The sequence below is a fragment of the Vulpes vulpes genome, chromosome 3 (assembly GCF_048418805.1).
Source record: "Vulpes vulpes isolate BD-2025 chromosome 3, VulVul3, whole genome shotgun sequence".
Classification (NCBI taxonomy): Eukaryota; Metazoa; Chordata; class Mammalia; order Carnivora; family Canidae; genus Vulpes; species Vulpes vulpes.
In genome coordinates this window covers 22,974,991-23,001,837 of record NC_132782.1, presented here as the reverse complement: position 1 = coordinate 23,001,837, position 26,847 = coordinate 22,974,991, and the positions used below count along the sequence as shown (strand labels likewise).

Here is a 26,847-nt window from a genome sequence, read left to right as displayed (position 1 = left end):
CTATTCCCGATGCCCCTGGCACTCCAGAACCTAGTAATGTAACAGGCAATAGCATTACCCTGACATGGGCAAGGCCAGAATCAGATGGTGGCAATGAAATTCAACATTATATCCTGGAAAGGAGAGAAAAGAAGAGCACACGATGGGTAAAAGTGATCAGCAAACGACCAATCTCCGAGACAAGATTCAAAGTCACTGGTCTGATAGAGGGTAATGAGTACGAATTCCATGTCATGGCTGAAAATGCTGCAGGAATAGGGCCTCCAAGTGGTATCTCAAGACTAATCAAATGTAGAGAGCCAGTCAGCCCACCAAGTGCTCCCACTGTGGTCAAAGTGACAGACACATCCAAGACAACTGTGAGCTTAGAATGGTCTAAGCCAGTGTTTGATGGCGGCATGGAAATAATTGGGTATATTATTGAAATGTGCAAAGCTGACTTAGGAGACTGGCACAAGGTGAATGCAGAGGCATGTGTGAAAACAAGGTATACAGTCACTGATCTACAAGCAGGCGAAGAATACAAATTCCGGGTTAGTGCTATCAATGGTGCTGGAAAAGGAGAGAGCAGTGAAGCGACCGGCGCAATTAAAGCAGTTGACCGATTAGCAGCTCCTGAGTTAGATATCGATGCAAACTTCAAGCAGACTCATGTTGTCAGAGCTGGAGCCAGTATTCGCCTCTTCATCGCCTACCAGGGTAGACCTACTCCTACGGCTGTGTGGACCAAACCTGACTCCAACCTTAGCATTCGGGCTGATATCCATATAACAGACTCCTTCAGCACCCTCACTGTGGAAAACTGCAACAGAAACGATGCAGGCAAATACACCTTTACCGTAGAAAACAACAGCGGTAGTAAGTCAATCACTTTCACTGTAAAGGTGCTAGACACTCCAGGCCCACCTGGCCCAATCACTTTCAAGGATGTGACCCGTGGATCTGTTACACTCATGTGGGATGCTCCTATCCTTGATGGTGGTGCCCGAATCCATCACTATGTGGTAGAAAAACGAGAAGCAAGTCGTCGTAGCTGGCAGGTGATCAGTGAAAAATGCACTCGTCAGATCCTTAAGGTCAGCGACCTAGCAGAAGGTGTTCCATACTATTTCCGTGTTTCTGCAGAAAATGAGTATGGTGTTGGTGAACCCTATGAAATGCCAGAACCAATTGTAGCCACAGAACAGCCTGCTCCACCTAAGAGACTTGATGTCATTGACACAAGCAAATCCTCTGCAGTCTTAGCTTGGCTTAAGCCTGACCACGATGGAGGCAGCCGGATCACTGGCTACCTTCTTGAAATGAGACAAAAGGGATCTGACTTCTGGGTCGAGGCTGGTCACACGAAACAGCTGACTTTCACAGTGGAGCGCCTGGTTGAGAACACTGAATATGAATTCCGAGTGAAGGCCAAGAATGATGCTGGCTACAGTGAGCCCAGGGAAGCCTTCTCTTCCGTCATCATCAAGGAGCCTCAAATCGAGCCCACCGCTGACCTCACTGGAATTACTAATCAGCTCATAACTTGCAAAGCGGGAAGCACATTTACCATTGATGTCCCAATCACTGGTCGTCCTGCTCCCAAAGTAACATGGAAGCTTGAAGAAATGAGACTTAAGGAGACAGATCGAGTGAGTATCACAACAACAAAAGACAGAACCACCCTGTCTGTGAAGGATAGCATGAGAGGTGACTCTGGAAGATACTTCTTGACCCTGGAAAATACAGCTGGTGTTAAAACATTTACCATCACGGTTGTGGTCATTGGAAGGCCAGGTCCAGTAACTGGCCCCATTGAGGTCTCATCTATCTCAGCCGAATCATGTGTCCTGTCCTGGGCTGAACCTAAAGATGATGGAGGCACTGACATTACTAATTACATAGTTGAAAAGCGTGAATCGGGTACAACAGCTTGGCAGCTTATCAATTCCAGTGTCAAGCGCACTCAGATTAAAGTCACTCATCTCACAAAATACATGGAATATTCTTTCCGAGTCAGTTCAGAGAACAGATTTGGTGTCAGCAAGCCTCTAGAATCAGCACCAATCATTGCTGAGCATCCATTCGGTAAGGAAAATGAAAATATCTGAAACTCCATTTTTAAATATTTTTCTCCTGAATTTTATAAAATTGTATTCATATTCGATACCTTTGTTTATATTTATAGTCCCACCAAGTGCTCCTACCAGACCTGAAGTCTACTACGTGTCTGCCAATGCCATGTCTATTCGTTGGGAAGAACCCTACCACGATGGTGGCAGTAAAGTCATTGGCTACTGGGTTGAGAAGAAAGAACGTAACACCATTCTTTGGGTGAAAGAAAACAAAGTGCCATGCTTAGAGTGCAACTACAAAGTGACTGGTTTGGTTGAAGGACTAGAGTATCAGTTCAGAACATACGCGCTCAACGCCGCAGGTGTTAGCAAAGCCAGTGAGGCTTCAAGACCTATGATGGCTCAAAACCCAGTCGGTATGTAGCAAAATTTAATGGGTACATTTGTTCATTATCATCATCGTCGTTATTGATACTAGAATTCAGAGTTGTGTTTTTGTTTTTTGTTTTTTTTTCAACTTTATCTTTGCATCCCTTCCAGATGCACCAGGAAGACCGGAGGTGACAGATGTCACAAGATCAACAGTGTCCCTGATTTGGTCTGCCCCAGTATATGATGGTGGCAGCAAGGTTGTGGGCTACATCATAGAGCGTAAGCCAGTCAGCGAAGTTGGAGATGGTCGCTGGCTAAAGTGCAATTATACCATTGTATCCGACAATTTCTTCACTGTGACTGCGCTCAGTGAAGGAGACACTTACGAATTCCGTGTGTTGGCTAAGAATGCAGCAGGAGTAATTAGCAAAGGATCAGAATCTACAGGCCCTGTCACTTGCAGAGATGAATACGGTAAGAAAAAAAAAAGTTCTCCCTTTAAATTATCACAACTTACGTGAAAATAAACTGTCATGTATCTACTCATATCCATTTTGTCTATGACAGCTCCGCCCAAAGCTGAACTGGATGCCAGACTGCAGGGTGACCTGGTTACCATCAGAGCAGGCTCGGATCTGGTCCTTGATGCTGCAGTTGGTGGCAAACCTGAACCCAAAATCATCTGGACCAAAGGGGACAAGGAACTAGATCTCTGTGAAAAAGTCTCCTTGCAGTATACAGGCAAACGAGCAACCGCTGTGATCAAGTTCTGTGACAGAAGTGACAGTGGAAAATACACCTTAACAGTGAAGAATGCCAGTGGGACCAAGTCTGTGTCTGTCTTGGTCAAAGTTCTTGGTAGGCATCTCAAATGTTCTTTTATTTTTTATCCCATTTTTAAATGCGGGTAGGGAAAAAAAAATCTTAATCGTTGCTCACCATTTACACCTGTTTCAGATTCCCCCGGCCCATGTGGAAAGCTCACTGTCAGCAGAATAACGGAGGAGAAGTGCACTTTGGCCTGGAGCCTTCCTCAGGAAGATGGAGGAGCAGAAATAACTCACTATATCGTGGAAAGACGGGAGACAAGCAGGCTCAACTGGGTGATTGTTGAAGCCGAATGCCCGACCCTATCCTATGTAGTTACCAGACTCATCAAGAACAACGAATACATATTCCGAGTGCGGGCAGTAAACAAATACGGCCCTGGTGTGCCTGTCGAATCAGAACCAATTGTAGCCAGAAACTCATTCAGTGAGTATTGACACATTTAAACAACTTGGTAGTTAGACATACCGGGCTCGGGGGAGAGGGGAACGACCATATCAATAGTGATTTGTGAGATTCTGACCATTCTCATTTTCGTAAAAATATAAACAGCTATCCCATCACAACCTGGCATACCCGAAGAAGTGGGGGCTGGCAAAGAGCATATCATCATTGAGTGGACGAAACCTGAATCTGATGGTGGCAATGAGATCAAGAACTACCTAGTAGACAAACGTGAGAAAAAGAGCTTGCGCTGGACACGTGTCAACAAAGACTATGTGATATATGACACCAGGCTGAAGGTGACTGGCCTCATGGAAGGTTGTAATTACCAGTTCCGGGTCACCGCGGTGAACGCTGCTGGTAACAGCGAACCCAGCGAAGCTTCCAACTTTATCGCATGCAGAGAACCATCATGTGAGTCCCAAGAATCACACATAAACCTAATGCCCGTCAAAACCAAATTATAAATAATTTTTCCATATACCGTTTCCAAGAACTTGTAGAATTTATGAATGATCTAGAAAAGCATATGCCTATTAGAAGGATCTTAAATATAGCTAAGCCAGAACATTTTAACTACAATTTCTGTTGATAAGATAGCAGTTACATTGCTGAAAATTATCACAGTATTTTCCAGTCTGTGGGAAAAAAATAAATTATTTTACTCCCAGTATGAAACAGATATATTTTATAAATATTCCTAAGAATGGGAAAAATATTTTTTAAAAAGTATTTTAGAAAGAGCAAAAGGTTAGTATTCTAATAAGTACCTAACAAAATTATTGTTACAAGAGCTTCAAGAATAAGTGGCAAATCCTTGTACAGAGTTTGAGCCCAAGTACTAAAAGGAAGAAACCATTGTGACGGAATAGAGGAAGAAGAAGCCACTTCCTATACTCATTAGAAATGTAGAGGTAACAAGAGATTAACCCTGTGAAAGCTGAGCAACTAAGGAAAAGTCCCAGAGAACAGGTATTTTAAGCAATGAGCTGAGCTAGAAGAACCCAGAACAGCTAGCCAAAAGTTGCAGGAAAAAACCATCTACCTTTCTAAAGAAGTGAAATTTTTAAAATAAAATAATAATGATGTTGGTAATGATATAGCATACAGTGCTATCCTATAAGATTAGAAGAGCCTGGTTACACAGATTATCTCAGGGAGTGTGACAAGGAGTAATGCCTTACTCTTCTGGGGGTAGAAGAATCAGAGGGGAAGGTGACTGCATACTTGTGGGTTGAGATCAAAAGGTATTTCTTATGGCCGGTAAGGATACATCTTCAATGAATTCTTCTTTTTTAAAATTTCAATCCTTTACTACACTATAAAAAGACCTTTTAAAATATTGAGTTTAGGGACACCTGGGTGGCTCAGTGGTTGAGCACCCGCCTTCAGGCCAGGGCATGATCCTGGAGACCCGGGATCGAGTCCCACATTGGGCTCCCTGCATGGAGCCTGCCTCTCTCTCTGCCTGCCTGTCTCTCTCTCTCTCTCTCTCTCTCTCTCTCTGTCTCTCATGAATAAATAAATAAAATCTTTTTTAAATAAATAAATAAATAAATAAATAAATAAATAAATAAATAAAATATTGAGTTTAATAAATCACAGGGTTTTTCCCTCTAAATCTTATTAAAAGACCTTTTGAAATACTGGGGGAGGGGCACAGAAAGAACAATAATGGCTTTGTGAATCTTGAAAAGCATAAATATAAACCTCAAACTTCCTTATTTGTATGATGTCTGAATCCCGCCTTCTTAAATTCCATAGATACCCCTGGACCACCTTCTGCTCCAAGAGTTGTGGATACCACCAAGTACAGCATTAGTTTGGCATGGACCAAGCCCTTGTATGATGGTGGCACTGACATCACGGGATATGTTCTTGAAATGCGAGAGAAGGATACGGATCAGTGGTACCGAGTGCATACCAATGCCACAATAAGAAATAATGAATTCACCGTGCCAGACCTCAAAATGGGCCAGAAATACTCCTTCAGGGTTGCTGCTGTGAATGTGAAGGGTATGAGTGAATACAGCGAGTCAACTGCTGAAATTGAGCCCGTGGAAAGACTAGGTATTTATAATATATGCTTTTAGGTGAATCATTTTTCTCGTCACAACTGTTCATAAATTAAGTTTTGACATTTACTTTCCAGAAATACCAGACCTAGAGCTTGCAGATGACTTGAAGAAGACTGTGACCATCAGAGCCGGGGCCTCATTGCGCCTGATGGTGTCTGTATCTGGAAGACCACCTCCCGTCATCACATGGACTAAGAAGGGCATTGACCTTGCAAACCGGGCAATTATTGACACCACTGACAGCTACTCTTTACTTATCGTGGACAAAGTTAACCGGTACGATGCTGGAAAATACACTATTGAAGCCGAAAATCAATCTGGCAAGAAATCAGCAACAGTCCTTGTTAAAGTATATGGTAAGTCTTTGTCTTAAACTATGTCACAACTATGCTGTGAGTAGATTTCTTAGAAAAAATACACCTTGACCTAGGATTGGTCACCTCTCTAGAGGGAAACCATGTTGAATACAGGTTCCTGCAAAACACAAAGCAAAAAACTATCAACCAATCAGGCAAATAAGTATGGCTCTTACATCTTTTTTTTTAGATACTCCTGGTCCCTGTCCTTCGGTGAGAGTCAAAGAAGTATCAAGAGATTCTGTGACCATTACCTGGGAAATTCCCACAATTGATGGTGGCGCTCCTGTCAACAATTACATTATTGAGAAGCGTGAAGCTGCCATGAGAGCATTCAAAACAGTAACTACCAAATGCAGCAAGACACTCTACCGAATTTCTGGACTTGTAGAAGGAACCATGTACTATTTCAGAGTGTTGCCAGAAAACATTTATGGCATTGGGGAACCCTGTGAAACATCTGATGCGGTTCTGGTCTCAGAAGTACCTCTGGTGCCTACAAAGCTAGAAGTGGTCGATGTTACCAAATCAACTGTCACTCTCGCCTGGGAAAAACCACTCTACGATGGTGGTAGCCGACTCACTGGATACGTTCTTGAGGCCTGCAAAGCTGGCACCGAGAGATGGATGAAGGTTGTCACCTTAAAACCCACGGTCCTAGAGCACACTGTTATTTCCCTAAACGAAGGCGAACAGTACCTATTTAGAGTACGGGCACAAAATGAGAAAGGTGTGTCGGAACCGAGAGAGATCGTCACGGCTGTGACTGTACAAGACCTCAGAGGTATGTACCAAATCACCAAAAAACATCAGGAATAGTGAAGTAAAGAAAACAGTCAGAATTCATGATGTTTTGTCATGAGAAATAATGCTTAGGAATTAATGCCTACTTTCTTTTTCCTAGTGTTGCCAACAATCGATCTTTCTACAATGCCTCAGAAGACCATCCATGTCCCAGCCGGCAGACCAGTAGAGCTTGTGATACCGATCGCTGGCCGCCCACCTCCTGCTGCTTCCTGGTTCTTTGCCGGTTCTAAACTAAGAGAATCAGAGCGCGTCACAGTTGAGACTCATACTAAAGTAGCTAAGCTAACCATCCGTGAAACCACTATCAGAGACACTGGAGAATACACCCTGGAATTGAAGAACGTAACTGGAACTACTTCAGAGACCATTAAAGTTATCATTCTCGGTAAGGATGTGTGACAAAGACACATGCAGGTTGTTGATGTTTAGCTGCCCAATTGTGATTTGCAGTGAAAATTAATTTCCGGATTTCTTTCTCTCTCCTAGATAAGCCTGGTCCTCCCACTGGGCCTATCAAGATTGATGAAATTGATGCTACTTCAATTACCATTTCCTGGGAACCACCTGAATTGGATGGTGGCGCGCCGCTGAGTGGCTATGTAGTAGAACAGCGTGATGCCCACCGTCCAGGGTGGCTGCCTGTGTCCGAATCAGTGACCAGACAGACATTTAAGTTTACCAGACTCACTGAAGGAAACGAGTACGTGTTCCGCGTGGCTGCAACCAACCGCTTTGGGATCGGCTCTTACCTGCAGTCGGAGGTCATAGAATGTCGCAGCAGCATCAGTAAGTCCTCGGGCCCTTCAAGCCACCGTTTCCCCCACCCGATTCTCAATGTTAACAGAAAGGAGTTTGGTTTCACTATGTCCTAAGTGAACGGAGGTCCCAAAATTAACCCCAGGATCTTTCCAAGGTTTCTAAATTTTCCTGGAGGTTAATTTTTTTTTTTTTTTAATGAAAAAGAGGAAGGAGAAAAGGAGGGAGCAAGAGAGGCAGGGGGGACTGGCCAGGTTAGAGTGAGGGAAAAAAAATACAGAATGCGTGTTTGATAAATGTTTATGAAATTGAAGAGAACGAGGAACCTCAAGAAAAGTACAAAAATAAAAGATTGGAAAAATAGTCACAAGTCTTCCATAGTATTTGAAAAGCTAAGACACACTTATGGAAATGTAGGAGTCTTTAATTTATTCACATTGCCGTAATGTGTTTACCTCTGTCTCACTGCAGGTATCCCTGGGCCTCCAGAAACATTACAGATATTTGATGTCTCCCGTGATGGCATGACACTGACGTGGTATCCACCAGAAAACGACGGCGGCTCTCAAGTGACTGGATATATTATAGAGCGCAAAGAAGTGAGAGCAGATCGATGGGTCCGTGTAAATAAAGTACCAGTGACGATGACGCGGTACCGTTCCACTGGCCTTATTGAAGGCTTAGAATACGAACACCGTGTCACAGCCATTAACGTGAGAGGGACGGGAAAACCAAGTCGTCCTTCCAAACCCATCGTTGCCATGGATCCAATTGGTAAATACATTTTTGTATAAGTCAATTTATTGAGGTATGATTTGAAGGTAGGAAAGTGTATCCTCCTGAAATATATAATTCTAAGTTTTGAAAAGGTCCTGTTGTGTATAACCACCAGCACAGTCAAAATAACAGAATTTTTTCATCAGCCCAAAAAGTTCTCTGTGGTATCCCGCCCCACCCCAGGCCCCAGCAGCTTTGGGCAAGTAACTTTTTATATTCTCCTCTCGAATCTATTCCCCATGCTTTAAAGTGGGACTTATGTGCTCTAGATCAGTCTTTACCTTTTTTGAACAATATTTCTTTAAAAGCTGATGATAAAAATAAATAAATAAAAGCTGATGATAAATGTAAGATGGTAGTAGTGATCATAAATAAAGCACATTTAAGACAAAGGAAAAAAGCAAGAGCTGTAAGTATTTTTAACTGATATAAATGAATAACATTTTAATCAAAAAATATATATATATTCTAATGCTAACAGCCTGTATATACACAATTCATTGAATGTTAGGTGGCACAGCTGGTTTTCAGCTTTGCAGCAACTTTAACAATATCTTGCTGTCTTATTCTTATCCCCAGCTCCTCCAGGAAAGCCGCAAAACCCAAGAGTTACTGATACGACAAGGACATCAGTCTCCCTGGCCTGGAGTGTTCCAGAAGATGAAGGAGGATCTAAAGTCACAGGCTACCTGATTGAAATGCAAAAAGTAGATCAACATGAATGGACCAAATGTAACACCACTCCAACCAAGATTCGGGAGTATACCCTAACACATCTACCTCAGGGCGCTGAATACAGATTCCGTGTCCTAGCTTGTAACGCTGGTGGACCTGGGGAGCCCGCTGAGGTACCAGGAACAGTCAAAGTCACTGAAATGCTTGGTAAGACATAGGATCATTTACTTTCTGCTATAATTGCCTTAAGATTCCTTTATTACCATGCCCCCCCCCTTTAAAAAATGCTAATTGTAACTGGATCTTTTTTTCCTAGAATATCCTGATTATGAACTTGATGAAAGATACCAAGAAGGTATCTTTGTAAGACAAGGTGGAGTCATCAGACTTACCATACCAATCAAAGGAAAACCATTCCCAATATGTAAATGGACCAAGGAAGGCCAAGATGTTAGTAAGCGTGCCATGATTGCGACCTCTGAAACACACACTGAGCTTGTCATCAAAGAAGCAGACAGGGATGATTCTGGCACTTATGACCTGGTTCTGGAAAACAAGTGTGGCAAGAAGACTGTCTACATCAAAGTCAGGGTGATAGGAAATCCCAACCCTCCTGAAGGGCCACTTGAATATGACGACATACAAGCTCGCTCCGTAAGGGTCAGTTGGAGACCCCCCGCCGATGACGGTGGCGCCGACATCTTAGGCTATATTCTCGAGAGACGGGAAGTGTCTAAAGCCGCCTGGTATACAATTGATTCCAGAGTCCGAGGTACATCCCTGGTGGTAAAGGGCCTCAAAGAGAACGTGGAATACCATTTCCGTGTTTCAGCTGAAAACCAGTTTGGCATAAGCAAATCCCTGAAATCTGAAGAACCAGTCATACCAAAAACCCCGCTGAGTAAGTACTCTTCCAACTACAACACTGCAAGAACTCTTTCAGTACTTTCATTTTGCAGTGAAAGTCATCAGCTTACAAGCTACGGGACCGTACTCTTAACACGTGTTTTCTACTTTATACCCACAGATCCTCCAGAGCCTCCAAGCAATCCTCCAGAGGTACTCGATGTGACCAAGAGTTCGGTCAGCCTGTCTTGGTCCCGGCCCAAAGACGATGGTGGTTCTCGGGTCACAGGCTACTACATTGAACGCAAGGAGACATCAACTGACAAGTGGGTCAGGCACAACAAGACTCAGATAACCACCACAATGTACACTGTCACGGGGCTTGTTCCTGATGCTGAGTATCAGTTCCGCATCATCGCACAGAATGATGTTGGGCTAAGTGAGACCAGCCCGGCTTCTGAACCTGTTGTTTGCAAAGATCCATTTGGTAAGGAGAGAGTTTCTAAAAGGGTTCAAACCAAGGAGGCAAGCCATCTTTGTTTTTTTGTTTTCCTTTTACTTCAGCAGGAAAGCTGATTCCCTTTTCAATTGTTTTAAAATATTTCAGATAAGCCAAGCCAACCTGGGGAACTTGAGATTCTTTCAATATCCAAAGACAGTGTTACTCTACAATGGGAGAAACCTGAATGTGATGGTGGCAAAGAAATCCTTGGATACTGGGTTGAATACAGGCAGTCTGGAGACAGCGCCTGGAAGAAGAGCAATAAGGACCGCATCAAGGATAGACAATTCACAATAGGGGGTTTGCTGGAATCCACTGAATATGAATTCAGGGTTTTTGCTGAGAATGAGACTGGGCTTAGCAGACCTCGAAGAACTGCTATGTCTATAAGGACTAAACTAACATGTAAGTAGCTATTAGTTCTCTGCTTATGACCTACAAACTTAAGCAACTAAGTTATGGCTAATTCTTCTTCTATATTAAGTAAATGTCCAGAAAACCTTATTGCAGAGCAAGGGCCACGCTCCAGAGGAAGTCATTCCAAGCACGTAACCTCAGTAGATTTAGGTGCAGTGACCTGAGCACATTCTTGAGCAATTTCTCCTTCAAATGAAATGGTTAGGTTTTTGGTTTTGTTCCTTATGCTTCCTAATAAGACTTGAGGGTCAACAAATGTACTGCACTTAGGGGAACCTAAGTAAGACAAAGATACTACAGATTTATAGAGAGGATTCATGTTTCCCCAAGCCCCTGTACATTGTTGATGTCTCCCAGTTATAAAGAGAATGTCACTCTACTACATAATAATGTGATGATATGCTCATGGAATCCCTATTTTCCACAAGACCCCAGGAAAAGCACTAGGACATTTTTAAGAACTAAACTCATGTGTAAATCATGGTATCTAATGAAGTGTTAGTCAAAAGGAGAGATTCATTCCTGATATGCAAGGACAGAGGATTACAGATTCTGTGGTAATAATAATGCATTAATATCTTTCATATCATTCAGCTGGAGAGGCGCCAGGAGTGCGCAAAGAAATGAAGGATGTGACCACCAAGTTGGGCGAAGCTGCTCAGTTGTCATGCCAGATTGTTGGAAGGCCCCTGCCTGACATCAAATGGTACCGATTTGGCAAGGAGCTGGTACAAAGCCGGAAGTACAAAATGTCTTCAGACGGACGCACACATACGCTAACAGTAATGACAGAGGAACAAGAAGATGAAGGTGTTTATACCTGCATAGCTACTAATGAGGTTGGAGAAGTAGAAACTAGTAGTAAGCTTCTCCTGCAAGCAACACCACAATTCCATCCTGGTTACCCACTGAAAGAAAAATATTATGGTGCCGTGGGTTCGACACTTCGACTTCACGTTATGTACATTGGTCGTCCAGTACCTTCTATCACTTGGTTCTATGGCCAGAAACTTTTGCAAAACTCAGAAAACATTACTATTGAAAACACTGAGCACTATACTCATCTTGTCATGAAGAATGTCCAACGTAAGACTCATGCTGGAAAATACAAAGTTCAGCTCAGCAATATTTTTGGAACAGTTGATTCCATCCTTGATGTGGAAATACAAGGTATTTTATTTTAGCTTTTAGTGGGATTGTTTTTTAATTTTTCAAGAAAAAAATAGATCTTGGGAGACCTACTACCAGAAAACCCTACAATTGTATTTTCTCCCCACAGATAAACCAGACAAACCTACTGGGCCACTTGTGATAGAAGCTCTATTGAAGAACTCTGTGGTGATCAGCTGGCAACCGCCTGCAGACGATGGAGGCTCCTGGATCACCAACTATGTGGTGGAGAAATGTGAGGCCAAGGAAGGGGCTGAATGGCAATTGGTGTCTTCAGCCATCTCAGTGACAACCTGCAGAATTGTAAACCTCACAGAAAATGCTGGCTATTACTTCCGGGTTTCAGCTCAGAACACTTTTGGCATCAGTGAACCTCTAGAGGTTGCCTCAGTTGTGATCATTAAGAGTCCATTTGGTGAGTACAACCTCCTGAACAAACAACCTCTACTATCTCCGTATGCAAAATTCTATCCTTACATAAAACTCCTACTAACAGAAATAACTTTTGAAAGGGAATAGCCAAAGATTCAGATAAAGCACAAGTGCCTTTGATATCACTTAAATTGAATTTTTTGCACATCTACAACTATAAACCCTATTCTTCAAAAAACAACTTTGTGTTTTGGTAAGTTTCTTAGCATAAAGAGATCCATTTCATTTTTCTGAAATAGCTATTCTTAGAACTTTGGGTTTGTAAGATTTAGGTTTTAAAAACTAATAAACTCTTAATAAAGCTGCTTGTTTTAACTCATGACTCAAATCTTTTTTGTTGTTGTTTCTTTGAAACAGAAAAGCCAGGTGCTCCTGGCAAACCAACTATCACTGCACTCACAAAAGATTCCTGTGTCGTGGCTTGGAAGCCACCTGCCAGTGATGGAGGTGCAAAGATTAGAAATTACTACCTTGAGAAACGTGAGAAGAAGCAGAATAAATGGATTGCTGTGACAACAGAAGAAATTCGAGAAACTGTCTTTTCAGTGCAAAACCTTATTGAAGGTCTCGAATATGAGTTCCGTGTGAAATGTGAAAATCTGGGTGGGGAAAGTGAATGGAGTGAAATATCAGAACCTGCCACTCCCAAATCTGATGTCCCAATTCAGGCACCACACTTTAAAGAGGAACTGAGAAATCTAAATGTCAGATATCAGAGCAATGCTACTTTGGTCTGCAAAGTGACTGGTCATCCGAAACCTATTGTGAAATGGTACAGACAAGGCAAAGAAATCATTGCAGATGGCTTAAAGTACCGGATTCAAGAGTTTAAGGGTGGCTACCACCAGCTCATCATTGCAAGTGTCACAGATGATGATGCCACAGTTTACCAAGTCAGAGCTACCAACCAAGGGGGATCTGTGTCCGGCACTGCTTCCCTGGAAGTAGAAGGTAAATATCTCAAATCTATAAAAATCAGTTTGGTGCTAGGTGACATATTGTTAATTCGGGTTGGGGGGGGAGTTGTTGCGCTTAAATAGTTCACTAAATTATATTCTTTCTTCTTTTATTCTGATACAGTTCCGGCTAAGATACACTTGCCTAAAACTCTCGAAGGCATGGGAGCAGTTCATGCTCTCCGAGGTGAGGTGGTCAGCATCAAGATCCCTTTCAGTGGCAAACCAGATCCTGTGATCACCTGGCAGAAAGGACAAGATCTTATTGACAACAATGGCCACTACCAAGTTATCGTCACAAGATCCTTCACATCACTTGTTTTCCCCAATGGAGTAGAGAGAAAAGATGCTGGTTTCTATGTGGTCTGTGCTAAGAACAGATTTGGAATTGATCAGAAGACCGTCGAACTGGATGTGGCGGATGTTCCTGACCCACCCAGAGGAGTCAAAGTTAGTGACGTCTCACGAGATTCTGTCAACTTGACGTGGACTGAGCCAGCTTCTGATGGTGGCAGCAAAATCACCAACTACATCATTGAAAAATGTGCAACTACTGCAGAGAGATGGCTTCGTGTAGGACAGGCCCGAGAAACACGTTACACTGTGATCAACTTATTTGGAAAAACAAGCTACCAGTTCCGTGTAATAGCTGAAAATAAATTTGGCCTGAGCAAGCCTTCGGAGCCTTCAGAACCAACCATAACCAAAGAAGACAAGACCAGAGCCATGAACTACGATGAAGAGGTAGATGAAACCAGGGAAGTTTCCATGACTAAAGCATCTCACTCCTCGACTAAGGAACTCTACGAGAAATATATGATTGCTGAGGATCTTGGGCGCGGTCAGTTTGGAATTGTCCACCGCTGCGTTGAAACATCCTCAAAGAAGACTTACATGGCCAAATTTGTTAAAGTCAAGGGGACTGATCAGGTTTTGGTAAAGAAAGAAATCTCCATTCTAAACATTGCTAGGCACAGAAACATCTTATACCTCCATGAATCATTTGAGAGCATGGAAGAGTTAGTCATGATCTTTGAGTTCATATCAGGACTCGACATATTTGAGCGCATTAACACAAGTGCTTTTGAACTTAACGAAAGAGAAATCGTCAGTTACGTTCGCCAGGTCTGCGAAGCACTTGAGTTCTTACATAGTCATAATATTGGACATTTTGACATTAGACCGGAAAATATCATTTACCAAACAAGAAGGAGCTCCATCATTAAAATCATAGAATTTGGTCAAGCTCGTCAGCTGAAGCCAGGGGACAACTTTAGGCTTCTGTTCACCGCCCCTGAGTACTATGCACCTGAAGTCCACCAGCATGACGTTGTCAGCACCGCCACAGACATGTGGTCCCTTGGAACACTAGTGTACGTGCTGTTAAGCGGTATGAATCCATTCCTGGCTGAAACTAACCAACAGATGATCGAGAACATCATGAACGCCGAATATACTTTTGATGAAGAAGCATTCAAAGAGATTAGCCTCGAAGCCATGGATTTTGTTGACCGGCTGTTAGTGAAAGAGAGAAAATCTCGCATGACAGCATCTGAGGCACTCCAGCATCCATGGCTGAAGCAGAAGATAGAAAGAGTCAGCACTAAAGTTATCAGAACATTAAAACACCGGCGTTACTACCACACTCTGATCAAGAAAGACCTCAATATGGTTGTGTCAGCGGCCCGAATCTCTTGTGGTGGTGCAATTCGATCTCAGAAGGGTGTCAGTGTTGCTAAAGTTAAGGTAGCATCCATCGAAATTGGCCCAGTTTCTGGGCAGATAATGCACGCGGTTGGCGAAGAAGGAGGATATGCCAAATATGTATGCAAAATTGAAAATTATGATCAGTCTACCCAAGTGACCTGGTACTTTGGAGTCAGACAGCTGGAGAACAGTGAGAAATATGAAATCACCTATCAAGACGGAGTAGCCACCATGTACCTCAAAGACATTACCAAATTCGATGATGGCACCTACAGATGCAAAGTGGTCAATGACTACGGGGAAGATAGTTCTTACGCAGAGCTGTTTGTTAAGGGCGTGAGAGAAACTTATGACTATTACTGCCGGAGAACCATGAAGAAAATCAAGCGCAGAACTGATACGATGAGACTCCTGGAAAGGCCACCAGAATTTACCTTGCCTCTCTATAACAAGACGGCTTACGTGGGTGAAAACGTCCGGTTTGGAGTAACTATAACTGTCCACCCGGAGCCCCGTGTAACATGGTACAAATCAGGTCAGAAAATCAAACCAGGCGACGACGACGCGAAGTACACATTCGAGTCTGACAAAGGTCTTTACCAGTTAACAATCAGCAACGTAACTATAGATGATGATGCCGAGTACACCGTCGTGGCCAGGAACAAATACGGCGAGGACAGCTGTAAAGCGAAACTGACCGTAACCCCACACCCACCGCCAACAGACACGACCCTAAGACCCATGTTCAAACGGCTGCTGGCGAACGCAGAATGCCAGGAAGGCCAAAGCGTCTGCTTTGAGATCAGAGTGTCTGGCATCCCCCCACCAACGTTAAAATGGGAGAAAGACGGCCAGCCACTGTCCCTCGGGCCGAACATCGAAATTATCCACGAGGGCCTGGATTATTACGCCCTGCACATCAGGGACACTCTGCCTGAAGACACGGGTTACTACAGGGTCACAGCCACGAACACAGCTGGATCCACCAGCTGCCAAGCTCACCTCCAGGTGGAACGCCTGCGGTACGTCAAACAAGAATTCAAGAGCCAGGAGGAGCGTGAGCGCCACGTGCAGAGGCAAATTGACAAGACGCTGAGAATGGCCGAAATCCTGTCTGGCACCGAGACGGTGTCCCTGACCCAGGTGGCCCAAGAGGCCCTGAGGGAAGCCGCCATCCTCTACAAGCCGGCTGTGAGCACCAAGACCGTGAAGGGGGAGTTCCGCCTGGAGACGGAAGAGAAGAAGGAAGAGAGGAGACTCCGGATGCCCTACGAGGTCCCGGAGCCCCGCAGGTACAAGCAGGGCAGCGTGGAAGAGGACCAGCGCATCAAGCAGTTCGTGCCTATGTCCGACATGAAGTGGTACAAAAAGATTCGCGACCAATTTGAAATGCCCGGGAAGATCGACAGGATCGTCCAGAAGAGGCCCAAGCGCATCCGCCTGTCGAGATGGGAGCAGTTCTACGTGATGCCCCTTCCCCGCATCACGGATCAGTACCGGCCCCGATGGCGTCTCCCCAAGCTGTCCCAGGACGACCTGGAGATGGTGAGGCCCGCCCGCCGCCGCAGCCCGTCTCCCGACCACGACTACGACTACCACTTCTATTACAGGCCCAGGAGACGCTCTCTCGGCGACGTGTCGGATGAAGAATTGCTCCTCCCCATTGACGACTACCTGGCCATGAAGAGAACCGAGGAAGAGAGGCTGCGGCTGGAAGAGGAGCTCGAGCTGGGCTTCTCCGCGTCCCCACCGAGCCGGAGCCCCCCGCGCTTCGAGCTCTCGAGTCTGCGAGCTCCCGTCGGCGTGGAGGCGGCGAGGCGAGACTTCAGCTCCTCCACCTACCACGTCCCCACCCGGGCGGACACGAGCACGAGCTACGCGGCCCTGCGGGAGCGCCATGCGCGGGCCTCGCACAGGCCGCCCGGGCAGCGGCAGAGGATGCTCGCCGACAGGGAGGACGAGGAGCTGCTGCGCCCGGTCGCCACCAGCCAGCGGCTCTCCGAGTACAAGAGCCAGCTGGACCACATGTCAAGGGAGGACAAGTCTAGAAGGAAATCGAGGCGACAGAGAGAGGTGATGGAAATAACCGAAATCGAGGAAGAGTACGAGATCTCCAAGCACGCTCAGCGAGAGGCCTCCGTGCACGCCCAGAGAGCATCCGAGTCCGAGTCCTCCTCCGTGTCCAGGCTCCTGAGGCGGCGGCGGTCCCTGTCGCCCACCTACATTGAGCTAATGAGGCCGGTGTCCGAGCTGATCCGGCCACGTCGGATCCCTCCAGAGGACGAATACGAAGAGGACACCGAAAGAAGGTCCCCTACTCCAGAGAGGACTCGCCCACGGTCCCCCAGTCCCGTGTCCAGCGAGAGGTCACTCTCGAGATTTGAGAGGTCTGCAAGATTTGATATCTTTTCCAGGTACGAGTCCATGAAAGCTGCTCTGAAAACTCAGAAGACGTCGGAAAGGATGTATGAAGTTTTGAGTCAGCAGCCTTTTACGCTGGACCATGCCCCCCGGGTCACGCTGCGAATGCGCTCCCACAGGGTGCCCGTTGGCCAAAATACACATTTTATCTTGAACGTCCAGTCCAAGCCAACTGCCGAGGTGAAGTGGTACCACAACGGCGTCGAACTCCAAGAAAGCAGTAAGATCCGTTACACCAACATGAGCGGGGTCCTGACCCTAGAGATTCTGGACTGTCAGGCTGAGGACAGCGGCACCTACCGCGCCGTGTGCACCAACTACAAAGGTGAGGCCTCGGACTACGCGACCTTGGACGTGACAGGCGGGGATTACACTACCTATGCCTCCCGGCGCAGAGACGAGCAGGTGCCCCCCTCGGTCTTCCCCGAGCTGACGAGAACAGAGGAATATGCTGTTTCGTCGTTCAAGAGAACAGCTGAGATGGAAGCTTCTTCCGCGGTCAGGGAGATGAAGTCGCAGGTGACAGAGACGAGGGAAAGCATCTCAGCCTACGAGCACCACGCATCTGCAGAAGTGAGAAGTGCTGCTGTGGAGCAAACGGCACTGGAGGAAAAGTCCACACGCAGGAAGATCAAGACGACGCTGGCAGCAAGGATTCTAACGAAGCCAAGGTCCATAACCGTGTACGAAGGCGAGTCCGCAAGGTTCTCCTGCGACACGGATGGCGAGCCGGTCCCCACTGTGACCTGGCTGCGAGGAGGACAAGCGGTGAGTACCTCCGCCCGCCACCAAGTGACCACGGCCAAGTACAAATCCACCTTTGAGATCTCTTCAGTCCAGGCCTCCGATGAGGGCAACTACAGCGTGGTGGTGGAAAACAGCGACGGGAGGCAAGAAGCGCAGTTCACTCTGACTATTCAAAAGGCCAGGGTAACCGAAAAGGCCGTGACATCACCACCGAGAGTCAAATCCCCAGAGCCTCGAGTGAAATCTCCAGAAGCCGTGAAGTCTCCAAAACGGGTGAAATCCCCGGAACCAGCCACTTCCCACCCAAAAGCCGTATCCCCCCCCGAGACAAAACCCACACCAACAGAGAAAGTTCAGCAGCTACCAGTCTCCGTCCCACCCAAGATAACTCAGTCGCTGAAGGCGGAAGCTTCCAAAGACGTGGCAAAGTTGACCTGTGCGGTCGAGAGTAGCCTATTATGCGCAAAGGAGGTCGCCTGGTATAAAGATGGCAAGAAACTGAAGGAAAATGGGCATTTCCAGTTTCATTACTCAGCAGATGGTACCTATGAACTCAAAATCCATAACCTCACAGAATCTGACAGTGGAGAATACATTTGTGAGATAGTGAGTGAAGGTGGCACTTCTAAAACGAGCTTCCAGTTTATGGGACAAGCCTTTAAGAGTGTCCATGAGCAGGTGTCAAGGATATCCGAAACTAAGAAAGCGGCTCAGAAGACCGCTGAGTCAACGGAAACCAAGAAAATAGAACCAAAAGCTCCTGAACCAGTTTCCTCAAAACCAGTCATTGTCACTGGGCTGCAGGATACAACCGCTTCTTCAGACGGTGTCGCTAAATTTGCAGTTAAAGCTACCGGAGAACCCCGGCCGACCGTCACCTGGACCAAGGATGGAAAGGTAGCCAGTTCTTAAAGGTCTCTCAATTTTGTCACCTAAAAAGCTAACCTCTTCCCTCCTCCCCTCCATCTCCCCAAAAATGTTTAAACTCAACCTACTTTTAAAATTCTACATCAGGGCAGCCCAGGTGGCTCAGCAGTTTAGCGCCACCTACAGACCAGGGCGTGATCCTGGAGACCCGGGATCGAGTCCCACATTGGGCTCCCTGCATGGAGCCTGCTTCTCCCTCTGCCTGGGTCTCTGCCCCTCTCTCTCTCTCTCTCTCTCTGTGTGTGTGTGTGTGTGTATCTCTCATGAATAAATAAATAAAATCTTTAAAAAATAAAATTCTAAATCACTTGCATTCTATAGGCTGTTACACAAGGAAGTAAATATAAACTCTCTGAAGACAAAGGAGTTTTCCTCTTAGAAGTTCTGAAGACTGATACTTCCGACAGCGGGCTTTATACTTGCACAGTGACAAATTCAGCTGGATCTGTGTCCTCTAGCTGCAAATTAACTATAAAAGGTAGGTTGGCTTTTGTTCTTACCTGTATTTTTCAGAACATGATATTAAGGAAACTTTTCTAAATATTCTCCCTTACACACACTCACAGACACACAAGGTAAAACTCTTCCAAATTCCAAAATGCCATTTATACACAAATGTAGAAATACACACAGCTAAAGGAAGCGTAATATTAGCAGAAAAAGAATTTATCAAGTGCCCAATTATACATGGTGGTATATAAGATTCCAAAAAGGCAGCCCCTGCTCCCAGGAATATTTAGGAACGAGGTCAGGTTAACATACAAAATGGTAGTGCTTCCAGAAACCTTCACTCTTGCTAATTTTCCCAAGCAGTACAGTTAGTAAAAGAGCTATATTACTTTACCGATTAAAATTAGGTTGCTTTCATTCAGACTTCTAAAACGTAATTTTTTTTATTATTCAAAATTTCCTAAATCCACACAGATCCTAAATATTTTGACTATTCTTTTCAAGACTTTTTTTTTCCAAGTCCCAAGAATCATCTTTAATTTAAAGAATCATTATACTGATCTCAATAGTCATACATGACAACTTTCCAAGACTAGGACTGAGAAAGAATTAAATATTACCTGCACTGCATACAAAAGGCAACATTCCTTTCTTTGGGACTTACTTGCAGAATCTACAAAAGAGTAGAGGGTGGGGCCTCTTTCCGGTTAAGTTTGCCTTACAGAGGTTTCTTTTTTAGCTGTAAAAGACACTGAGGCACAGAAAATATCTACACAAAAGACCTCTGAAATTGTGTCACAAAAGAAGGCCATTGTCCAAGAGGAAATTTCCCAAAAAGCCCTAATTTCTGAAGAAATGAAAATCTCAGAGGTGAAATCTCAAGAAAAGTTAGCCCTCAAGGAGGAAGCTTCAAAGGTTCAGATTTCTGAAAAAGTCAAGAAATCAGAAGCAATCTCTCTGGAAAAATCTATCGTCCATGAGGAAATCACTAAAACATCACAGGCGTCAGAAGAAATCCGAACGCATGCCGAGATTAAAGCGTCTTCTACTCACATGAGCATAACCGATGGTCAGAAAGTGACCTTAAAAGCCAACATTGCTGGTGCCACTGATGTGAAATGGGTTCTGAATGGCGTGGAGCTCACTAACTCTGAGGAGTACAGATACGGTGTCTCGGGCAGCGATCAGACCCTAACCATCAAGCAGGCGGGTCACAAAGATGAAGGGATCCTCACCTGCATAGGCAAAACCAGCCAAGGGATCATCAAATGTCAGTACGATCTGAGCCTGAGCAAAGAACTCTCCAATGCTCCAGCCTTCATCTCACAGCCCAGATCTCAAAATATTAATGAAGGGCAAAATGCTGTCTTTTCTTGTGAAATCAGTGGTGAGCCATCCCCAGAAATCGAATGGTTTAAAAACAACTCGCCGGTAAGTTTAATTACGAATATATCACCGAAGAAAATTGAAAATGCCACATCTATTCCTGAAGAGCTCAAAGAAACACTTCTTTCCCCCCCCTCTTTCATTTTAGATTTCTGTTTCTTCAAATATCAGTGTAAGTCGCTCCAGAAACGTCTATTCTCTCGAAATCCGAAATGCATCAGTAAGCGACAGTGGGAAGTACACAGTGAAGGCCAAAAATTTCCGTGGCCAGTGTTCAGCTACTGCTTCCTTAACAGTCCTTCGTAAGTATATCTTCCCCATTTTCCTCACTTGTTTAAGGCCTTTACATTTTTTGGGTTTTTTTGGCATTTGTCTTCTGAGCACGGCCAACTCTGAGGAGCCTCCCATGTGATTTCATCTTTATGGCCAATGTTTCTTCGCAGCTAAACAGATATGTGGATAAAATAACTTTCAAAGCCAAGCCACCAAGTGCCCTGTTGCATTTATCTTCAGAATGCACAATATCTATGTGATTTTCTATATGACTAATCATTTTTCTCCTAGTCATTCTAGCACCTGCATGTCATGTAATGATAGAAATGTAAAGATTCGTTTCTTGGAGACATTGAGCTAGCTCTTGACAAATGTATGTATTTGCTTATGCTTTCACAGCAAATTGTTTGGGTTATGTTCATGTGCGTGTGTGTCTGTGTGTGTGTGTGCGTGTAAGTTTTCCATTTCTGCAAGTCAATGTCAGATGTCACCCATTAACCAGATGTCATTATTGTTCACTGTGTATCTGCTATGCTCCACAGCTCTAGTTGAAGAACCTCCCAGAGAGGTAGTATTGAGGACAAGTGGTGACACAAGCTTGCAAGGAAGCTTCTCGTCTCAGTCAGTCCAAATGTCTGCCTCTAAGCAGGAGGCCTCCTTCAGCAGTTTCAGCAGCAGCAGTGCTAGCAGCATGACTGAAATGAAATTTGCAAGCATGTCTGCCCAAAGCATGTCCTCCATGCAAGAGTCCTTTGTAGAAATGAGTTCCAGCAGTTTTATGGGAAAATCTAGTATGACACAACTGGAAAGCTCAACTAGTAGAATGCTTAAAGCAGGCATAAGAGGTGAGCAATAAAAATTACCGGTAGAGGTAGATTAAGTCTAGTAGCACGGTATAGTCTTTAGTTCACATAATTTAGTAGAAAGCAAATCATGTTTTCAGTGATCCTAAAACATTTCTGTTGTTGTCCCATAAAGGAATTCCACCTAAAATTGAAGCTCTTCCCTCTGACATCAGCATCGATGAGGGCAAAGTTTTAACAGTAGCCTGTGCTTTTACGGGGGAGCCTACCCCGGAAATAACATGGTCCCGTGCTGGAAGAAAAATTCAAGACCAAGAACAACACGGGAGATTCCACATTGAAAACACAGATGACCTGACAACTCTGATCATCATGGACGTACAGAAACAAGATGGTGGACTTTATACCCTGAGTTTAGGGAATGAATTTGGGTCTGACTCTGCCACTGTGAACATAAACATTAGATCCATTTAAGAGGGCCTGTGCTCCTCATATCCATACTCATTCTTAACCTTTCACAAATGATTCACATGGACTAATCTTTCTGATCTGTAAATATTAAAAAAAAAAAAGTAGTTGTGTATCAACCTAAATGAGTCAAAGTTCAAAATTATGCATTTCAATCTTTCATAATTGTTGACCTAAGAATATTATACATTTTCTAGTGACATGTACATACTGTATATAGCCGGATTAACGGTTATAAAGTTTTGTACCATTTATTTTATGACATTTTACAATGTAACTTTTGAAACTGTTGGTAGGAGAAAATTTCTTATGGAATGAATACCCTGCTCAACACTTAACCAATCTTTGTGCCTCAACATAATGTTGATGTCTAAGTATGCCTCAATGGGTTGAGAAATTCCCCATTGAAGATGTCCTATCCACCTAAAAGATGATGCCATGCACATAACCGGACATGTGCACTGATAACCTATTGAATCAGAAATGTAAGGCATTGGTGATGTTTGCATTTACCCTCCTGTAAGCAACACTTTAACGTCTTACATTTTCTCTGATGATGTCACATTCAAAATTATCATGACTTAAATATTACCAGAGCAGAGTGTAACGGCCAACACTTTGTTCGCTCATTCTACACTGTCTCTGACCATAGAGAGTGCGGGAATAGCTTGGAAAAGTAACATCGCCTGGCCATCCCTTTATTTCACCAAGCTATTCAAGTATTCCTATGCCAGAGCAGTGTCAACTCTTGGAGGTTCTGGGGTGCAGCCAACGCCTTCGTGTGGTAGCTCTAAATTTAAACCTAAGAAACTGGGGCAACTAAGCAATGAGCCACAGCACAAAAATAAAGAACAACAAAATAAAGCTGTCGTTAAATTTAAAACAACTACACCATTACTAACTGCCCAAAATGTCAATTTGATATAGTTCCTTTCATGCAGGTATAAATTCAATTGTTAGTTACAATTGTTGGACCTCCTTGAGAAATAGTAACAACAAAATAAAGCAAGCTATCTGCACCTCAAAAACGTGTGGTTGGTTGTTTTTTTGTGACACTCTGGGGTTGGGGAATAGGACTTCACAAATCACGGAAATGATCACAGATAAGGTAAAGTTAATCGAGTTCAAAATGGCCCGTATCAATACATTCTTTAAAGCACATATTTGAATTGTGTTGACTATATTCAACAGTTTTTTTAAAGCACGGGTTTGACTCTCATGGATAAATTTATTCTCAAAAGTGAACAAAAATCCCCCAAAATCACAGCTTAAAATCTTCTAAACTCATCAAGAAAAATATTTTTTAGGGGGACTGATTCAACTAAATCCATCAAAAATCTTGAACATCTACAGTTCACGATTTTTTGTGTTAGACACCATTGGGAACAAGGCAAAGATGAACAAGATAAGATAGGCCCTATCCCTAAAGGAACGTAGTGAAGAGAAAATGACAGCTTCAGGGAAATTCATCAGTTGAGCAACTGAAGCCACATTGCCTACTGCAGCTCCAAACTGAGACAGAATAAAGGTTCTAGAACTAAAATACATGTTTTAAGCGATACACTCCTACCGTGCTTTTTTAAACAATTATTCTATGCTTAATAAAATATCTAGTGACAGAAAAATCTGTATTTATCCACTCCATTGGATAATCCTAATCGTAATCCAATAAAATTGATTATTGGACTAACATATTACCTCTGAAATATAAATACAAGTATAATTACTTCCTAAACATAAGTATGAATAGCTAAAGCCAAGCACATGTACTATACTATCAACTTTTATTCTTCAAAACAAAAATTGTGAGACTTTATTAACTTACCCAGCAACTGTTCTGTCTCAAGTCAGATTCCCTAGACACAGAGCCCGAGACAAGGATTCTTGAATAAGTGGTTTTCTGTGGGGCTGGTATCGGGGAAACAGAGGGAGGCAGAACAGAGGAAGAAGGCTAACGTGGCACCTCACTGTGGACATCAGGCCCAGCCCACAGGGAACATCATCTGTGCCACAGTTGGCTCCACCTTGGAGCAAGGGGGCTGGCCTCTCATACCCCCATATCAGCCAGCCAGTGGCTACAGGCTGTGAGCTTGGGGGGCAGAGGGAGGATCATCGGGAAATAGCCTCCCAGACAAAGAGGGGTACCTGTTGGCCAGAGCAGTCTCTGCAGCCTCAGGCAGGTAAACAGCCACCACTCAAGAAACCTGGTCGGGGGCACCTACCCTGTGTGACCTGGGCGGTACCAACGGCATCTACTACATCATGTCACCATTTGAATAAGCTTATCCTTACCTGAAAATGAGGGCCGAGCTTGCTGGGTGATTCCTGAGGACGATTCCCAGCCCCGACATGCTAATACTCTCACGGGTCTCATCCGTGGCTGAGACACAGTCCATGCTCACGAGAAGGCTAAAGCCCAAAGGGTTCAGCAGCTCCCAGCCAGCCTGGGCCTGGGAGGGAGAGGGGGGCCCGGGCAATAGCCAAGGGCAGCCACAGCTGGGGGCCAGGTCTGCCCTCTCTTCATGCCTTAGCAGAAGCCTGTGGCCCAGGCAGGTAGCCGGGGCGGCCACGGGATCTTATTACCAGCCTTCAATACCAGCCTTCAATATAATCAATCTGATTATATAGATGAACCACGTAGGGAGGGACGGAAATTGATACTTTCAATTCCAAACAACTGATAAAACAGCAAATTCAATTGGCAGTGTCTGTGGAGACCGATACAAGAGTAATGTTTTAGGATTGTGCTCCAAAGAGAGAAAGGAATTTGTTATTTGTTGACTCTGCCCCAAATCGAACTTGGAGAAATTCAAAGTCCAGTTTCCTTGTAATAGGCAAAAAGAGTGCTAGATAGAAGAATTTTTTAAAAATAAGATTAGCCCGTCAATTCTTAGCCTAAGACTACAAAAAGTGAAGGCTTAGTGTTGAACTCTATGCCTTAGGATGTCTCTGGATCAGTATTTCCCAAATCCTTTTCCTGGAGGATGTTGGTAGATGTCGTGAAAAAAGTGTTCCCATGGCCGTATAAACCCGGGACTTGGGTCTGTGTACTCGGTGTTGCTGACTTCTCCATCTTTGATGAGCTAGAAGGGTTGTGATTCCTCGAGAGGTGAGACGGTGCTCTCCAAATTGGATTGATTGATGATGGAAGGGCCAGTTTTCACGGGCTGAGCCCGGCTGGGCTATGGCAAGTGGAAACACGGAAGGTGTGAACAGAATGACACCTTCACAGGAGGAACTGAGTATCACCTAAGAAATGAAATTAAGTGCTAGGGTTAAAAATAAAAATAATAATCCAAAGTGCTTGCAAGCCCAGTGCTGGGACCTCTGACCCAGTCAGAAATGCAGAACTATCAGGTTAGAGGAAGGGCCTGGTCAAAGCTTGGATCTGAAGTAGGGACAAGGGGCAGGGCTTTCCAGGCCAAGGAGGAGCCGAGCACCTGCAGAGGCCTGGGGTGAGGGGGAGCACACGGCTTTCAAAAAAGTAGAAAAAAAAAAAAAACCAGTAAGGCTGATACAATAGCCTCTGGAGAGCTGGGGGGCAAGAGGCAGGGTAGGGTCGCACAAGGCCTCATAAGCCACATTACAGAGTTTGGGCTTTTTCCTAAGAGGTAAAGAGAAACTTGAAGGAGACTGAAGCAAAGTAGCCACTCGATCAAACTTTTTATCTTTACAAAGTCCTTAGCTACTCGCAGGTAGCTATGATGCTATTTGCCTTTCTGTATCAAAGAGCCCATCCTCCTCAGGGACCCTATTCACCTACCACCCAATTTCTAGGCTGCCGTGGCCCTGTAGCTGCACCTCCGGGGCTGAACTTCGTGGAAAGGCCCCTCTTAAGGGTGTCTGGGGGTCTCAGGAAGACAACGATAAAGTCAGGCTGGTAGATCCTGTGGGCACCCAAGAGGAAGGGTATTGAACTGCAATAAAAAAAAAAAAGAAAGAAAGAAAGACTGCCCTACATGTTTCAAAGGGAACAGGCAGATAGATGCGAAGGCATCTGGGACATCCCCGCAGCTGGCTCCCAAGCAGAGAGGCAGCGATGCCCCACCTTGGACACCCCTTCCGGGGCCTGGCGCTCGGGATTGCCGTCCTGCCGGTGAGGCCGAGGACCTCTCTGAGGGCCCTCCCAAACCAGCAGCCTCCAGGACAAATGCTTCCCGCGAAGGACGGAGGAGGCACAAAAACATCCTGAGTG

General features: G+C 44.7%; 1 protein-coding gene across 1 annotated transcript in view; it reads left to right on the top strand.

Moving 5' to 3' along the window:
• TTN (titin) overlaps positions 1 to 23,680 on the top strand; it is a 274,354-nt gene extending 250,674 nt beyond the window's left edge. The window contains exons 322-346 of the mRNA XM_072752064.1: positions 1 to 2,067; positions 2,168 to 2,470; positions 2,595 to 2,900; positions 2,994 to 3,284; positions 3,384 to 3,680; positions 3,807 to 4,112; positions 5,463 to 5,768; positions 5,851 to 6,132; positions 6,323 to 6,916; positions 7,037 to 7,324; positions 7,426 to 7,725; positions 8,167 to 8,469; positions 9,052 to 9,354; positions 9,464 to 10,048; positions 10,175 to 10,480; positions 10,601 to 10,900; positions 11,507 to 12,082; positions 12,192 to 12,497; positions 12,872 to 13,465; positions 13,595 to 19,242; positions 19,594 to 19,750; positions 20,462 to 21,153; positions 21,257 to 21,410; positions 21,924 to 22,226; positions 22,360 to 23,680. Of these exons, the coding sequence (XP_072608165.1) occupies positions 1 to 2,067; positions 2,168 to 2,470; positions 2,595 to 2,900; positions 2,994 to 3,284; positions 3,384 to 3,680; positions 3,807 to 4,112; positions 5,463 to 5,768; positions 5,851 to 6,132; positions 6,323 to 6,916; positions 7,037 to 7,324; positions 7,426 to 7,725; positions 8,167 to 8,469; positions 9,052 to 9,354; positions 9,464 to 10,048; positions 10,175 to 10,480; positions 10,601 to 10,900; positions 11,507 to 12,082; positions 12,192 to 12,497; positions 12,872 to 13,465; positions 13,595 to 19,242; positions 19,594 to 19,750; positions 20,462 to 21,153; positions 21,257 to 21,410; positions 21,924 to 22,226; positions 22,360 to 22,658 (15,866 nt within the window). The 3' untranslated portion in view covers positions 22,659 to 23,680. The remainder of the gene's footprint in view (positions 2,068 to 2,167; positions 2,471 to 2,594; positions 2,901 to 2,993; positions 3,285 to 3,383; positions 3,681 to 3,806; positions 4,113 to 5,462; positions 5,769 to 5,850; positions 6,133 to 6,322; positions 6,917 to 7,036; positions 7,325 to 7,425; positions 7,726 to 8,166; positions 8,470 to 9,051; positions 9,355 to 9,463; positions 10,049 to 10,174; positions 10,481 to 10,600; positions 10,901 to 11,506; positions 12,083 to 12,191; positions 12,498 to 12,871; positions 13,466 to 13,594; positions 19,243 to 19,593; positions 19,751 to 20,461; positions 21,154 to 21,256; positions 21,411 to 21,923; positions 22,227 to 22,359) is intronic.
• The last annotated feature ends 3,167 nt before the right edge of the window (positions 23,681 to 26,847 follow it).